Below are 17,592 nucleotides of genomic sequence, written 5' to 3'. Positions count from 1 at the left end.
AAAGAAAGGTCACCTCAAAAGGTTTTTACCATTCCTTGTGCAGGTTTCTTGTTACATTTTTTACATCACTCCTCTAAACAATTCATGATGAGCAGCAGCAAGATTAGCTACCATGTCCATCTTCCATTTTCACACAGAGAATATGGCTTTTGGAGTTTGCTTATTGAAGACTGGGTTTTGGTTTAACAATTATACTTGTTCACGCTTTTCACAAAGAATAGATAGATCTTGAATGTGTTCGAAATATTTCAGCAAACACGCCTCTTCTCATGTTGTTCGTAGGGTCAGGACACTCAAAAAAGCACAAAGGAAATTCAGGCTTCCTCACAGACATCAAATGTTCATTTGACACAGTATAAGTAAATGTACTAGCTATTCAGGCTAGCTAACAACATTATCAGTTGCTTCTACAGAGCAACTAAAAAAGAATGAATGCATTTTCTATACCATCCCAGCCCACATCTTTCCCACATTCTTACCTGGATCTTCAGAGAAGGGGCTAAGCTGTGTGTAGCCACACTGTTTTCTCTTTTCTTTACTGAAGATGCTATCTATGTTCAGCGACTCCCTTTTGGGTCTCCAAGTTGGACGGTACTTGCTAGAATAACTTGATTTGGATTCACTGCTTGTACTCTCCATTTCCCAGTCTCGAGACTGAGCAGGTAGAGCTCTGGGCAGTGACTGTATCTCAGTCTGATCCTTTCCTGAACGTAGACAGCCCTGGCTTGTCTGCAGTGGTCTGTTGTGGATCATGTTGCTGACCGTCTCTTTAAATTCCCTTAGCCTGTTGGTGCTGGTGGATATCTTAGGGGCAGTTCTGGGGGCCTGTTTCTCCTTCAGTGTTTCCCCTGCAGTTTAAGAATAGAAGCAGAAAGCAGTGTTAGCACCATAAATAATTTCCTTTTAAATGAACAGTACTTTTAACATAATCTTTCTGAATTGGGATAGCCAGAAAGAGATTCAATCCATGCCCCAAACTGGACAGTTACAAAGATTCTTCTTGCCTTCACTGTGATATCCTGACGGCTGTGATTCATCTCCCTTTCTCCGAGACCTGCTGGAACTTCTCTTACGGTCTGTCAGTGAGCCCTTTTTGGAAATATGTCTCTGATTACATTCACTGTCAGTCAGGTGTCCTGAAAGAAAATAATATATTTCAGATGGAAAGAGCATTCCAACTGGCTGTTTTGCATTCTAAGAATAGGAGACCTTGTTCATTCCACACTGACTGCATATGCATATATCTCCAGTTAATGTTCGAGTCCAAGTAAAATGAATGCCTTTGAATAACTGCATCTGGAAGTGAAGAGTTGTAATAAAAGGAACTAACCCTCTAAATGTGGTTAAATAACTATCCATAGGGAGGCAATTCATTGAGCCTTGGCTCAAAATGCTCCAGAGACACTAGTACCTTTCAGTACTAACACACTAAGGCTACAGTCCAATGCACACTTACCTAGGAGTAAGTCCCATTGAACCCAGTGGAGCTTACTTCTGCGTAGACATGCATTGGATTGCAGCCTAGAAGATCTAACGTACACACCTTCCTCAGAGTAAACATGGATACTTTTATTTTACTCTTCTCATTGCTACCTTTCCACTCATTGTGTTTTCTTGATATCATGCCACAGCTATATGGAAAATATTTCCGTATCAGTACAATTTAGAACAGGGGTGGGGAATCTGTGGCCCTCCAGATGTTCCTGGACTACAACTCCCACATGCCCTGACCATTGGTGATGCTTGCTGAGGCTGGTGGGAACTGGAGTTCAACAACATTCCTTTGTGGTCCTTTTGGTTTAGAAATTCAGCATATTATGTAAGATGTTGATTTAAAAGAGAACAAGCCTGAAATTGTTGAAAGCATGTTTAATAATGTAGGTAACAAGGGGGGAAAGGATCATTATTAAAATCTTGTTTCCATGGAATTCATTTGTCTCATCTTCTCAAATAGATATAAAAAAGCATACATACATACAGGTAGGCAACTCATTCCCTATCCATTCCTGAGAACTTCCATAACAAGATGCTAAGAAGAGCGCTGCTGGATGAGATCAAAGGCCTATAGCCCAGTTCCCACAGTGGCCGGCTAGGTGTCCCAGGGCCTGAACGCAATAGTGCTCTGTTATGGCTGTTCCCCAACTTCTGATATTCAGAAGCATAGTGCCTCTGGCCCTGGAGGTATTATACAGACATGATGACTAGTAGCTACTGAATTTGTCTAATATTCTTTTAAATCTGTCTAAACTGGTGGCCATCATCACATCATATGAAGGAAATTCTACAGTATAACAATATACTGTGTGAAGAAGTACTTCCTTTTCTCTGTCCTGAGTCTTCCACCATTCAGCTTCTTTGGATGACCTCAGGTTCTCCAAGGGAGAAAAACTTGTCTCTGTCCACTTTTGCCATACCGTGCATAATATTATGCAACTCCATCACCTGTCCCCTTACTCACCCCTTAGTTTCTTCCAAACTAAATAGCTGCAAACAATGACCTAGTCTGCACTAAGGCGCAGTTTTGTTAGCCACGGTTTGGTTAATAAACCATGGTTAAAGTATGAGTTGTCTCACGGACAATCAAGCAAACCTGATTTGCTACATTACAGGTTGGTTTCTGCCTTCTCTGCGCCTCTCACCCAAACACCTTAATACTGGCATTGTCTCACTGTGTCATCAGCTGCTTTACCCTTGGCCAACTGTACAAACTGAACAGGGAAACCTCTTTGGAGCGCTTCAGCTACTCTCTACAATGGCTGCACTATTCCAGATTCCCTCCCTTTCCCAATTAAAGGAACGTCAGCTGTTCACTCCAGCCAAGGAGCTTTGTTGCCCTGCACTGGAGTGGAAGTTTTCCCAACACATGATCTAAAGCAGCAGTCTCTGACATCATCCCCTGTGTCTCCCAGTGTGAAATTATTTTTCTTTGCATAACTCAAGCCTGCATTTCCCTCCTGCCCCTCCCTCATCCCCTTTTAATGGGTGGAATTGCTGGCCCCCATTTGCAGAGAAAAAGGAACATGATAGAAACAACAGGGCACAAGAGTTCACTTCAGACACACACACTCCCAGTGCTGAAACTGCTTCACCCTCCCCCAAATGAGAAGTCCCAAACAGCCTCATGTAGTTCCATTGAGGATAGAAAGAAAGCCATCCCGAGAACAGGGGGATGGCCACTGGGCCCGGGTTTGGACAATCAAATAAACCACTATTTAATACTGATGGTTTTGCTTGCTTTTTTCCATTCTTTTTCCAGCTCTACAATACCGTTTTTAAGGTGTGGCCACCAGAACTGTACATAGCATTATAAGCATGGTTGTACTATAGATTTTCATTAAGCTATCCACCACAATTTAAGATCCCTTTCTGGTCAGGCACTTTCCTGATCAATCAGTTGGACCTCATGGGTGTGTAAGTGAAATTAAGAATCCCTCCTCCCCAATGTCCAACATTTTACACTTGCTAACACTGAACCACATATATCATTTTCATGGCCATTCCCCCAGTTGGGACACAATCTTCTGGAAATATTTTATAATCCGTTTTATCATCCTGAATATTTTGTGTCATCAGCAAACTTGGCCACCTCACTGCTTACCCCTAACTCAGCATATCATTTATGAAGAAGTGAAAATGCACAAGTCCCAATACTAAAATGCACAAGTCCCAATACTGATCCTTGGGGAACTCACTTCATATAGCCCTACATTGTGAGAAATGTCCACTTATTCCTACTCCCTGCTTCCCATCCTTTAACCAGTGGCTGATGCATAAGATGATCTTCCTTTTATCTCATAACTGCTAAGTTTGCTTAACAAACTTTGGGGAAGCACTTTGTAAAAAAAAAAATTGGAAGTCCAAGTACACAATGTATATCAGATCATCCGTATCCACACACTTGCTGGCACTCTGAAAAAAGAAAACCTTTAAAGTGTTAGTGAGACAGAACCTGCATTGCAGAAGTCGTATTGATTCTTATTCAAGCAAGACCTGTCTGTCACTCTATTCTATGTGCTTGATAATTTTATCTGTAATAAAGCTTTCTAACAATTTACCAAGAACAGATGTTAAGGTGACTGGCATGCAATTTTGGATTTCTGAATCCAAATCAAAGCATTCCTGACAGATGGCTGTCCAGCTGCCTCTTGAATGCCTCCAGTGTCAGAGAGCCCACTATCTCTCTAGGTAATTGATTCCATTCTCGTAAGGCTCTAACAGGCTCTAACAGTTAGGACGTTTTTCCTGATGTCCAGTTGAAATCTGGCTTCCTGCAACTTGAGCCCATTATTCCATGTCCTGCACTCTGGGATGATCGAGAAGAGATCCCAGCCCTCCTGTGTGGCAACCTTTCATGTACTTGAAGAGTGCTCTCATATCTCCCCTCAGTCTTCTCTTCTCCAGGCTAAACATGGCCAGTTCTTTCAGTCTCTCCTCATAGGGCTTGGTGTCCAGTCCCCTGATCATCCTTGTCACTGTCCTCTGAACCTGTTCCAGTTTGTCTGCATCCTTCTTGAAGTGCGGAGACTAGAACTGGATGCAGTATTCAAGACGAGGCCTAACCAGTGCTGAATAGAGGGGAACTAATACTTCATGCAATTTGGAAACTATACTTCTGTTAATGCAGCCTAATATAGCATTTGCAGCATATAGCAACTTTGCAGGTTGTAAAACCATGACCATAATCAAAAGCATGATAATGCACACCAGCATTACAAAACAGATAGCAGAAGGCAAACTTTGGAAATACAGTAGGGCCCCGCTTACCGGCGCTCCGCTAATGCGGCAGCTTTCCTCCCCTCTTTTAAAGCCGATTTTGCCACTTTTGTGGCATTTTGGCGTCATTTTCGAGCGACGCACCCCATTAAAGCCAATGGGGCTCCACTGTACAGCGATTTGCGCGTTTTTATTATTATTATTATTTATATAAGCAGGGCCCTACTGTAGGAGTAGCAGATGCATCAAAGAATCACAAGGAGAAGAAAAATAATTCAGGTGTTTTGCTACATTGTTTATTTTTGAAGCAATTTGCTACTGTTGTGGCTAAACAGAACCCTTCCTCTCAGTAAGGAAAGCACATCACAGCCACTTTGTGCAGCGGCTGACAGGGGACTAACAGCAAGGACAGCCAGCCAGCTGTGGTGGGTGAGTGGCCCTGCAGGTGGCAGATGGGACCTCAGTCAGCTCCTCCTTCCAATCTGCCGCCTGAGCCATGTGACTCAGCACAGGTCATCATAGGGTTGGCCATGTGTTTGCCCTAAATGAAGAAAAGAATTGATTACCTGTGTCCCTGCTGCTTTGTGAAGCTACATCATTTTCCATATTGTAAATGACAGTTCCCTGAGAATCAGAAAAGTGACTGACCACAGATTCGTGGTGGGAATGTTTATAGGGATAGCTGTCTGTAGAGGAGTCTGTCCTAGTGTCACTTGTGATAGAAGGCTCACGCCCTGTTAAAAGGAAATCATGTGAGAATTAGAACTACAAATCAGGGCTAAAATATAAAACAGGGACTGGGAAGGGAAAAATAAATGGAACAAAAATGTGTAAGAATCACTCTGTGCATAATAGAATATTGCGGTGGAGCCAAGAACAACTTTGTTGTAATTGCTCAAATCCTCCTTTTCCAAAAGCACAGGGAAAATATTAAACAAGATGTATGCACATATACACATATCCGCTGGCTCATTAAAAAAATTAAGGTGATGTTTAGGAAAATATGTAAGTATAGTAAAACACAGAACACAATAAAAACAATACAAAATAATTATTAAAATAACTGGCTCATTTTCAACAACTGAATAGGCCTTCTGGCATAAAAAGATCTTCAAGAGATAACTGAAAATCAGCAAGAATGCCTGCTGAATCTTTGCTGGAAGAGTATTCCACAGCAAGGAAACAACTTCTAATTGAAACCAGTTGGGCTACTGAAGCATGGGGAATAACTAAGAACACTCATCTAGATGATTTCAGGGACTGAGCTGGGATATAAGGGCTCAGGTGGTCCTCTAGATATCCTGGACCCATGTTGCTCTGGGCATTGTATATTGGCACAAGAACCTTAAATATGGCCCAATAGCACAGAGAGAGCCAGTGCAGATGTTTTAGCAGAGGTGTCACATGCTATTGGCCATCTGCTCCCATCAGCAGTCTATCTGCTGCATTCTGCACTAACTTGAGCATCTGCAGCAGGCACAAGGTCAGCCCCACATAGGGCTGGTGTACCAACAAAGCTGGTAAAAGGCACTCCTAGCCACAGAGATCATTTGGGCCTCTAATGGTAGTGATATATCCAAGAGTACTGCCAAGCTATAGGCCTGGTCATGCAGAGGGAGTGCAACTCCATCCGAAGCAAGAATTGGCCTATCATCCAGACACAGGAACCATCTGTCTTTCCATGATTCAAACTCAGTTTACTGGCCCTTATCCAGTCCACCATGCATTCAGACACTAGTCCAGCATTAGCATAGCCTCTCCTGATCCAGATGTTATGGAGAAGTAGAGCTGTGTTTCATCAGTGTACTGATGATGCGGTGCTCTCAAACTCCTAATAATTACTCTCAGTGGCTTCATGTAGATGTTAAATAACTTTGGGGACAAAATAATGTCTTGTAGAACCCTATAGCACAAGCGCCAGGGGGCTTAGGATCACTCACCCAATGCTACTTTCTGGACCCAACCATATAGCTGGGATTAGAACCACTGTAATATAGTGCCTCCAGTACCCATCCCGAACAATTGTCCAGGAGGATACGATGGTCAATGATATAAAAAAACACAGAGAGACTAAGTAACTCCCCTTGTCCCTCTCACAGTAAAGGCCATCTATCAGGGAAACCAAGGCTGATTCAATCCCAAAACCGGGCTTGAACTCAGACTGGATCTAAATAATCTGTCATGCAGGAACACTTGCAGTTGCTTCACCACAGCCCTCTCCACCATCTTCCCTAAAGGTAAAGGTGTCCCCGCACTTGTAGTGCGAGTCATTTCTGACTCTTAGGGTGACATCTTGCGACTTTTACTAGGCAGACCGTATATATGGGGTGAGATTGCCAGTTCCTTCCCCGGCCTTTCTTTACCCCCCAGCATATGCCGGGTACTCATTTTACGCACCACGGATGGATGGAAGGCTGAGTGGACCTCGACCCCTTTTACCGGAGATTCGACTTCCTCCTTCCGTTGGAATCAAACTCCGGCCATGAAGAGAGCTTCAGCTGCGTTATCGCCGCTTACCACTCTGTGCCACGGAGAAAGGGTATTGGTAACTGACTGTTAAGATATTACACATGATTGGATCTAGGGTGGGATTTTTAAGAAGCAGATGCACCACCGCTTCTTTAAGGGTGGTGGGCACCAATTTATTATGCAATGATGTGTACACAACACTGTTGACCCACCTGATCACCCCACTCTGACTAGCTTTATGCTGCCATGAGTTCAGAAGGCATGTAGTTGGGATACATTACTGCAAGTATCCTGTCCACATCCACTGGAAATTAACCCCTAACACTGGGCTAGACATAGCATCTTAACTAGGGATGTCAAGAGAATTCTAACAAAAACAGGAACAGTGCGTCTCCTTTGCACTGAACGTATGGGGTAGAATAACATAATGTCAATGTAACTTATATAATTATGTAAATTACATAAGTTATGCAATTTTGCCATGATGGACAGTAAGACTAATAATAGGTTTTGGCAGAAGATGAACTGCTGCGGAACGGAAACAGCACTGCATGTGACAAATAGTATGCTGATGACATGCAGCTCTATTTCTCCTTTTCATCTTCTTCAGGTGAGGCTGTCAATGTGCTGAACCGGTGCCTGGCTGCGACAATGGACTGGATGAGGGCTAATAAACTGAGGCTCAATCCAGACAAGACTGAGATGCTGCTAGTGGGTGGTTCTTCTGACCGGATGGTGGATGTCCAACCTGTCCTGGATCGGGTTGCACTCCCCCTGAAGGAGCAGGTTCGTAGCTTGGGGGTTCTCCTAGAACCATCTCTGTCACTTGAGGCTCACGTAGCCTCGGTGGCACGGAGTGCCTTCTACCAACTTCGGTTGGTGGCCCAGCTGCGCCCCTATCTGGACAGGGATAACCTGGCTTCAGTTGTCCATGCTCTGGTAACCTCCAAGTTAGATTACTGCAATGCTCTCTACGTGGGGTTGCCTTTGAAGCTGGTTTGGAAACTGCAGCTTGTGCAAAATGCAGCGGCCAGATTGGTAACAGGGACCAGACGGTTTGAACATATAAAACAGATTCTGGCCCACTTGCATTGGCTGCCTGTATGTTTCCGAGCTTGATTCAAGGTGCTGGTTTTAACTTATAAAGCCTTACATGGCTTAGGACCACAATACCTGATGGAACGCCTCTCCCGACACGAATCCACCCATACATTACACTCAACATCAAAGGCCCGAGGGAAGCTTGGAGGGTGGCAACAAGGGAGAGGGCCTTCTCAGTGGTGGCCCCCAAATTATGGAACGATTTGTCTGATGAGGTGCACCTGGCGCCAACACTGTTATCTTTTCAGCGCCAGGTCAAGACTTTCCTCTTCTCCCAGGCATTTTAGCATGTGTTTTTAAATTGCTTTTAAAAATGTGTTTTTAAATTTGTATATTTGTTTTTAATGTTTTTAATTGTTGTAAACTGCCCAGAGAGCTTCGGCTATAGGGCAGTATACAAATGCAATAAATAAATAAATACAGGTGGAATGAAAAACTATGCCTTCTTATATCCCTAATCTTAACCGAGCTCCCCACCCCACTAAACAGGTTGTTAAATGGAAAGCTCTTATAGTGCTTCTAAAAGATGCTCTGACCATGGCAATTATTCAAAATAAGGGAGCTCCATTACCAACAAGTGACCACAGAATCTCTCTCCCTGAGCCTTTGCTGCTTCACATGATATAGGGATAATACTGAAAAATTGGAAGTTTTAGTTAATATAAATTCCTCTTTTCAAAGATGAAATGAGGGCATTAAATTGCTGCTGAGATATCCGCTCCAATCATCGAGGCAGGAGGCAGATCCAGTAATAACTTACTCCTCTTTATGCAGCCAGCATTCAGAATGATGAGCCAAACTCACAAAAACAGGTGAGAATTATAGCCCCTCCTTTCTTCATCAAGAACAGGAATTAATGGGAAGTAAAATCTCCTGTTTCTAAATGAGGAAGGACATTCAGTAGCCTTTAAGATATAATGTAGCAGTGAAATGACAAAAGGGTGGGCATACAAGTAGGGAGCTTGCCCCATCTTTCATCTTACTGCCCTGCATGTCCTTGTTGGGTCCCTCTTGTGTCTTCTAATTATGAAAGCTGAGATCCTGAGGATTCTGCACACAAGGCCACAATCCGTACTGTGGCAATCTACAACCACAAAGGATTCCAAATCCCCTGGAAGTTTAGAGTAAAAATGATATCTTCTGTACACATAATCCTTCACACAGCAGGTAAATAGTTCCATCTGAATACATAATATAAACGAGGTCATGTATACTTTATGCCAAGAAAAGCTCAGAATTCTGTACTTGGACAAGCTGAATTTCTGCAACCTTATACAAATCAAGCAAGTAAATCAAGCAATTTATTTATTTTGCATAATCTATTCTGCTTTTGTTAGTTATGAGGAAGGGCTTTGCAGAATACTTAAACACCATCTCTCACCACCCCTCTGCTTTCTGATATTTTACCAGATACTGCAGGTACTGACAACACACACATAATATATCTTGGTGACTGGCAAAAATATATGAAAAACTTGGGAACCAAAGAATTCAAAGATTACCTGAGTCTTCACTGTCATAGTAAGTCTTGCTGTGATGTAAATCTACCTGTGTGGGCAGGTCCTGTGTTGATACTGGAGTTCCTCTTGGGTCTGCATATAGTAGTAGCAAGGGCTGATAATGGCCCTTAATGCACTTGGTCACAACATCTTTCCATTTGGGACCTATCTGGAAAAAAAAATTAAAGTTCAAAACACAACTTAGCACTGGTCACCTGCTTTTATTTGGAATTATGATTTATTTTTACATACTATTAATCATCCTAGATTTACACGGAACTTGCGCTGCATTAAACATAATGCTCTTTTATTTCTTTTGAAGGACTATATACTGCTTAAGGCCAAAGTAAGTTCTTTGGAAAAGTCATGAAATCTGAAAGTTTTTTCTTCTACAGCCTCCAATGTGAGCAAATCTAAGAAAGATGTGATATTTGCTATATATTTTTAAAGGCCATGTGACTTAAACAGTTCAATTATAATGATCATTTTTATGAGCACAATTATCCACTCACTCTCACACACACACATCCCAATGTTGGTGGTGGAGGAGGGTGTGGATGGCATTTTGTTGCCTCTCCACTAGCCTCCACTGGCCGGTGAGGGGGCTCTGCTACAGCAGAGGCCCCAGCTTTGCCTAAGTGGGTGGTAAGCTACTGGCAGAAGTCCTCCCACTGGAGGTAGCCAGTTGAAAATCTCAAAATGGAACATTTCGATGCAAGGGCAGATTCAATATGCTGGATTCAAAACCACATGGATCCCCCTAAGTTCCAATCCTCACGCCCGTCAGCTTCACCAGCTTGGAGAACCAGCCAACCTCCCACCTTGCTGACATGTGCCAAAAGGGTTTAGGATGTATCTCTAAACACATGCTAGAATGGTCCATTGGACTCACCTGAAGGGTGATTTTCACAGGTACGCCTGCCATCACTTTGGGCTTTACTGCCATCTGGCGTCCGAAGGCAAGAATGCACTTGAGTTAAAACCTGGGCCTCAGGCCCCTCCCACTCCAGTCTTCATTTGCGACGAGTCCGAAGTGGCATATCTGAAAGGGACAAAAGGCCAAAGGCCCCAGCAGCAAGGAAAACAGAGAGAAGAAGTCTGGAACAGGGAAAACCATAGAAATTGCAACCTAATAATACAGGTTTTAACCGAGGGAAAACAGGGCAGAGCACAAAATATTCAGCAGATAGACTATAAAAATGGAACAAGTCATCCAGAGATCCCCCACAAGGGAGGGACGTGATGGCAGGTGTACCTGTGAAAATCACCCTTCAGGTGAGTCCAATGGACCATTTCCCACAGGTAGCCTGCCATCACTTTGGGATGTACCAACGCAGCCCCCTAATAGGGAGGGGCTACAAATAGCTTACGATTCAGAAAGGACATGTTGGAGGACACGTCTCCCAAAGGAGGCGTCAGCAGAAGCATAGCGATCAATCTTATAATGCTTCACAAAGCAGTTAGGGGTAGCCCATACCGCAGCTCTACATATGTCTGCAAGAGGTGCATTAGTTACAAATGCCGCCGAAGCGGCCGCTGATCGGTGGAATGAGCCATGATGTTAGATGGCACTGGTAGGTTAAGGGACTGATACGCCAGGGCGATGCAGGCCCATAGCCAACAGGACAGAGTGGATTTGGAGACCTTTTCCCCCAAAGTCCTAGGGTAAAAGGATACAAATAAGGATTCTGTCTGCCTGATGTCGTGGGTGCGAGAGAGGTAAATTTTGAAGGCTCTCCTAACATCCAGCGAATGCCAGGCCTTTTCAAGGGGATGGACCGGCTTTGGGCAGAATGACGGAAGCACAATGTCCTGGCTACAGTGGAATACCGAGTTGACCTTGGGACAGAAGGATGGGTCTGGCCTCAGAACCACTGTATCCTTATGAAAGATGCAGAGGTGACGGGCCGATGACAAGGCTTGTAGCTCTGAGATCCGCCTCACAGAAGTAATAGCAACGAGGAAAAGGACGTTGAAGGACAGCAGTCTGAGAGGTACTGAAGCGAGAGGTTCAAACAGAGGGCGCTGTAAAGCGTGCAGGACCTTCGAGAGACTCCAGGAAGGAAAGTAGTGGCGCACAGCTGGAGAGAGGCGGGCAGCCCCTCTCAAGAAGCGTTTGATGAGCGGGTGAGCACCCAAGGGGGCGGCCAACGAGGAAACAGACAGGATTGAGGAGATGGTGGAGGCATGGCGATGCAGAGTCTTCGGCTGCAGTCCCAATGTCAGACCTCTATATAGGAACTGAAGAACATGCTGTACAGTGGCTTGAGATGCCGGAAAACCCTTGGAGGTGCACCAGTTTGAAAAGGCACGCCAAGTACTCTGGTAAATGCGAGTTGTTGACGGTCGTCTCGATGCTAGGACAGTGTCGATCACCCCCTGAGAAAGTCCGGCCGTATTCAGCTCCCTCCATTCAAAAGCCAGGCCGTCAGACTCAGCCAGGTCGGGTCTGGGTGCCAAATTGGTCCCTGAGCGAGAAGATCCGGCCTGACAGGGAGGGTCCAGGGATCCACAACTGACATTGAGAGAAGGTCCAAGAACCAAGGTCGGCGAGGCCAGTATGGTGCTATCAGGAGAAGCCGAGCCCCTTCATGCCGGAGTTTCGTCAATGTCCTGCCCAGGAGGGATATTGGAGGAAAGGCATACAGTAGCCCGCCTGGCCATGGTACTATCAGCGCATCCACTGCTTCCGTCGTCGGCTCTAGGTACCTCGAGAAGTAACGAGGCAGCTGGCAGTTGTGGCTGGAGGCGAAGAGGTCCACTGAGAGGGTGCCAAACCGGAGCTGGAGAAGGTGGAACACTGCCGGATGAAGCTTCCATTCTCCCGGGCTCACATGCTGCCTACTGAGCCAATCGGCAGTCACGTTCAGGACCCCGCTGAGACGTTCCGCCCATAAGGACAATTATAGATGGTTCTCGGCCCAGTTGCAGATTTGGGTCGCCTCTGCCTGAAGAACCCTGGACCTGGCACCCCCGTCTGTTGAGATGAGATTTCACGCAAACATTGTCCGTACGGATGAGGACATGCTGCAGAGAAAACAATGGCTGGAAGTGCCGAAAGGCCAGATGAGCAGCCCTGAGCTCCAGCCAGTTTATGTTGTGACTTAGGTCCGCTGTGGACCACATGCCCTGGACAAAACTGGAGTTGCAGTGGGCTCCCCAGCCCGACAGACTGGCATCTGTGGTGATTATGTCCCTGACTGGCTCCCGAAATGGCATACCCTTGCTGAGGTGTGCCGTCATTGCCTACCAGCGGAATGAGTCCCTCAGCGATGGGTCCAGCGGAATCACGAGATGGCTGGAATTGGCAATGTCTGCCTGAAAGGGTAGGAGGGCCCATTGTAGAGGTCTCATGTGATGTCGAGCCCACGGGACGATGTGAATTGTGGAAATCATTGACCCGAGAAGCTGCGCTAGGAACATGACATCTGCCCTTGAGCGATGTATCAATAAGGTTGCCATGGCTGTGATGGAGGCAATATGGTCTGGGGACAGAAAAAGCATGGCTAGAGACGTGTCCAGTATGGCCCCCAGGTGCTGGAGGCACTGGGTTGGCTGCAGATGACTCTTTTCGATGTTGAACTGGAGTTGTCTGTTGGCTAAGTCCTGGGAGCACGCTCGAAGGAGCAGGTCGTCCAGATAGGGGTAAATATGAACCCCTTGTAGACGAAGAAATGCCACCATGGTGGCCATCACTTTGGCAAAAACTCGAGGAGCCGAGGAGAGGCCGAATGGCATGGCACGGTATTGGAAATGGTGCTGGCCCAGTGAGAATCTCAGGAATCATCTGTGATCCGGGCAAATTGATATGTGTAAATAAGCGTCCTTCAAGTTGATGGATGCGAGGAAATCCCCTTGTTGCACTGCTTCCACAATTGACACCAGTGACTCCATCTTGAAGCGGCGGTTACTTGACAAAGCAGTTGACAAACTTGAGGTCTAAGACCGCCCTCCATGAAGAGTCTCACTTGGGGACCGCGAAGAGGAGTAGACGCCTTGCAGCCTTTTGGATGGTGGTACTGGCTCTATAGCGGCTATGTCTAGCAGATGACGTAGGGTATCCTGCATAACCGTCCTGCATGACTTGGAGACGGGGGAGAGGCAAAATCTGTCCGGGGGGTGGGTCTGCCAAAATTCTATGTTGTACCCCTGGGTGAAGATGACCCTGACCCAAGAGATGTGTGTCAGAGTGAGCCAGGAGCTTAAGTAGAAGGAGAGTCTGCCTCCAATGGGTATGGTGTCAGAACTGCCTGCGCTGACGGGCTCCTCTGCCATAAGAGGCCGAAGGGGCTTGCCTGCCTTGGTATTGGGCTCTGAGCTGGAAGCGTTGTCTGGGCCAGGGTGTCTTGGAGGAGCAGAAATCTGTAGACCTGGCGTCCCATCCTCGCCCGCCAGGTTGCGCCCCCTGAAAGGGCTGGAAGGAGCGGTAAGGAGTAAGCCGCTGAAAAGGTCTGCAGTCGTCTCTTCTGGCTGTGGCTAATGTAGGCTTACGATTGTCCTTGGGGTCAACCAAGACAGCTTTAAGAGCATCCTCACCAAAAAGCATACAGCCCGAGTATGGAGCCATAGACAAGTTAGTTCTGGCGGTAGTGTCAGCGTCCCAATGTTGGAGCCATAGGGTTTGACGAGCTACAATTTCAGCTGCAAGGGCCCATGCTCCTTGGTGGGTTGCGTTAGCCACAAATGCAGCTGCCTTGTGTAATTTGAGTAGGCCTTTTCATAATGTGGCTGGATCCGGATTAGGGTCGTCCAAAAGGTCATCGAGCCACATCATGGAGGCCTGTGAGAAGATGGAGGTGGCAGCGAAGGCCCGGATGGAATGAGCAGATGCCTCGTGGTTCTTTTGTAGAACAAAGTCGAGCTGCCTCTCAGAGGGATCTTTGAACTGTGAGTCCCCTCTTTTGGGAGGAGAGACCGAGAAACTAGATTGGAGATTGGTTGGTCCACCCCAGGGATGTTTAGGAACGACATGAATTCCGGGGCCAGGGTATACAGCTTGTTGGCCAACAGAGAGAAGCGACGCGGGCGCAGAGGACGGGCCCATTCTTCTCTGGCCAGCTTGTTAATGGGATCTGGCACAGGGATAAAATGATCCACTGATCTGGGGGACTTGAGAACTCTGGCACCCTTCACAGGAGGGGCAGTAGGTTGCATTTGTGCTGGTTGAATGCCAAGGGTGTCCATTACTCTGCGGGAAAGAGGGGTGAAATCAGCCGGGTCAAAGAGGCGATAAGAGTAGTCCTCATCAGCATCAGATTCCTCACTCCATTCGTCAGGGTTGGCCTGCAAGAAGTTTAAGTAGTCGTCCATCCGTGAGGGCTCCCCGCCAAATCTGCCCCTGGAAACATTGAACGGGTTAGGCGAGGGTAGAGGGGCATCATCATGACAGCCAGGTTGTCGTGCAGAACTGGATGGCCGCGAAACTCCAGGCTGAGGGGATAGCTGTGCTTGAGGCTGAGGTTGAGAGAAGCACCCGAGCCCCTCTCGCAGCTGTAGCAGGAATTCTGGAGTCAACTGTAGCCCTGAAGGAGGAGCCACAGGTACAGAATGCTCCTGTGTAGGCAGGTGAGGCTGCACTGATGGAGTCAGAGGAGTAAGGGAGATATCGGAGTGGCGGGGAGTTTGGCTGGGGAAGCCTTCAAATTCATCCTCTGATGACCCAGAAGGAGATTGAAAGAGAGCAGGTACTGCTTCTTGCGCAGGCTTCTCCAGGATCGGGGCTGAGACATATCGTGCCCTCTTGGGCACCCCGTGGGCAGACAGGTGTTTAGTTTTGGCTGAGGCTTTAGTGTGCTTATGTTTAGATGGTTTGTGTTGAGGTGGGGCGATGCCCTGACGACTTGCCCCTGAAGTTTGTGCCACCTCCGGATTCTGATGTGCCATGTCAGGGTCTGGATCACGCACACAATGGGGAAGGTGCAGTGACAGTTCTGTGCTGTAAGATGGTAAGGAACAGGATGCACACTGGGGGGAAGGTGCCAAGAGAAAATTGACTAAGTTCACTATGGCATCCAAAAAATAAGTGGGTACACGCCCACAAAGAAAGTACTGATACCACACTAAGCAATCAGGACTCCAAAAAGGGGAGTCGAGATGCAATACTGGCCACCAGCTAGGTACACGCACACAATGGGGAAGGTGCGAGACTGCTACAGTACACTGCCAGGAAAAATGCTGTTTTTAAAGCGCAGCGTGGCCAGGGCTAGATACAAGCACACAATGGGAAAGGTGCGGTACCGCCAATGTGCACTGAAGAAACTAGAGCGCCACCAGAAAAAAGGCTTGCATCAAAATGTGGTGCACATAAGTGGATACACACACACAGTGGGGAAGATGTGGCATCACTTAAACACAGCTTGCTCAGACTAAGCAGGTCTCACAGGCAGCAAAACTAGTAAAACACTGAATAGCTGAAACATCAGAAACGAAACCTACAAAAGCGAAACTAAAATAAAAATGGCAGCTGGGAAATCGGGCAGCCTAAAAAGAGCTCCTGCAGGGTTTAAGGGGCAGCCGGGAGGAGCCACGTGGGAAGACGTTGTCGGAGGGGAAAAAGTGGCGAGGAGGGGGGCAAGGATTGCCACCGCCTCCGAGGACTAAGGCTGGAGAAAGAGCCAAAATGTAGGATGGAACCGCAGCCGCAGGCTCCTGGCTTGAAGGGCAAAACGCTGCCCTGGGAGTGCGGCGATGGGCGGAAGGCCTGTGAGGGAGCCACAGCCGCAAGCTACCCTGCACCAAGACCAAACGGAGGGGGGGGAGCCGCAGCCGCGGGTCCCCCACACAGCGGACAAGCAGCAGCCGCTGCTTGAGAAGCCTCAGCAACGCGCCCCCAAATAACCCCGGTCACCAAAAAAAGGAGGGGGGAAAAAACGCCAGAAAAAATACAAGAAAGAAAAAAGGTCCCAAAAAATAAAAAACGGGAGAAAACAGAATACAGGAAAAATCCCACACACTCCAAACACCAAGGGAGAGGGGGGAGAAAACAAGGAAAAAACAAGGAAAAAGCCAAATGCAACAAGGAATAAGAACTTATCTACGCTATGTCCAGAAATCCAAACGCCTCGGACCAAGGCAAGAATGAAGACTGGAGTGGGAGGGGCCTGAGGCCCAGGTTTTAGCTCAAGTGCATTCTTGCCTTTGGACGCTAGATGGCAGTAAAGCCCAAAGTGATGGCAGGCTACCTGTGGAAAATTGCTTGGCCTATCTCCTTTGACTGCCAGCATACTGTGGAAAACACATTGGTCTTGATAAGCGAGCAGGACCCAGACACTGACTGACAATGGAAAACAATTGTTAACTTAGATATACAGAAGATTTAATATATCAACAAAATAATGTTTTGAGTTTTGTTCCTTTTGATACTCTTTTGAGAAGAACAGGAGAAGATGAGAATTACATGGAATATAAAAACAAACTATATAATCAAAATGATGGCTTTGATGGCAAGGGCAAGTACTTCATCCTATAGCAGCAAGAGGACAGAGCTTCCAATTAGCAATCCGTGTGTTTAAATGAAAGCATATTTCTACAAGCCAACATCTGTAGCAGTCTGTTGTAAGTCATTTTTTAGAAAGAACAGAAATGGAGCACCAGCTGGCACATACTGATGCATGAACTACATAAACAATTTATTATGCTTTCAGCTAAAAGCGATGGGGGGGGGAAAGCTGATACAGAAACACCCGAGAAGCAAGGAATAAGACATAAACCTTGTAAGTTGAAGGGTCCCAACATGATGCACAAAGGTGAGCCAAAAGGTGCTCTTTGAGCCATGCATCAAGTGCCAGGATATCAGGCATGGGTGACTATG

The 17,592-nt window shown here is 46.5% G+C and overlaps 1 protein-coding gene across 6 annotated transcripts in view; it reads right to left on the bottom strand.

Annotated features, from left to right (window-relative positions):
* USP54 (ubiquitin specific peptidase 54) overlaps nt 1-17,592 on the bottom strand; it is a 172,730-nt gene that overhangs the window by 39,614 nt on the left and 115,524 nt on the right. For all 6 annotated transcript variants that reach the window (XM_061634613.1, XM_061634615.1, XM_061634614.1 and 3 more), the window contains exons 10-13: nt 9,786-9,951; nt 5,280-5,447; nt 1,005-1,136; nt 480-848 (exon numbers count right to left, since the gene is read on the bottom strand). In XM_061634613.1, the coding sequence (XP_061490597.1) occupies nt 480-848; nt 1,005-1,136; nt 5,280-5,447; nt 9,786-9,951 (835 nt within the window). The remainder of the gene's footprint in view (nt 1-479; nt 849-1,004; nt 1,137-5,279; nt 5,448-9,785; nt 9,952-17,592) is intronic.

Source organism: Rhineura floridana, chromosome 7, assembly GCF_030035675.1.
Source record: "Rhineura floridana isolate rRhiFlo1 chromosome 7, rRhiFlo1.hap2, whole genome shotgun sequence".
Lineage (NCBI taxonomy): Eukaryota > Metazoa > Chordata > Lepidosauria > Squamata > Rhineuridae > Rhineura > Rhineura floridana.
This window is presented reverse-complemented; position numbering and strand designations above follow the sequence as displayed.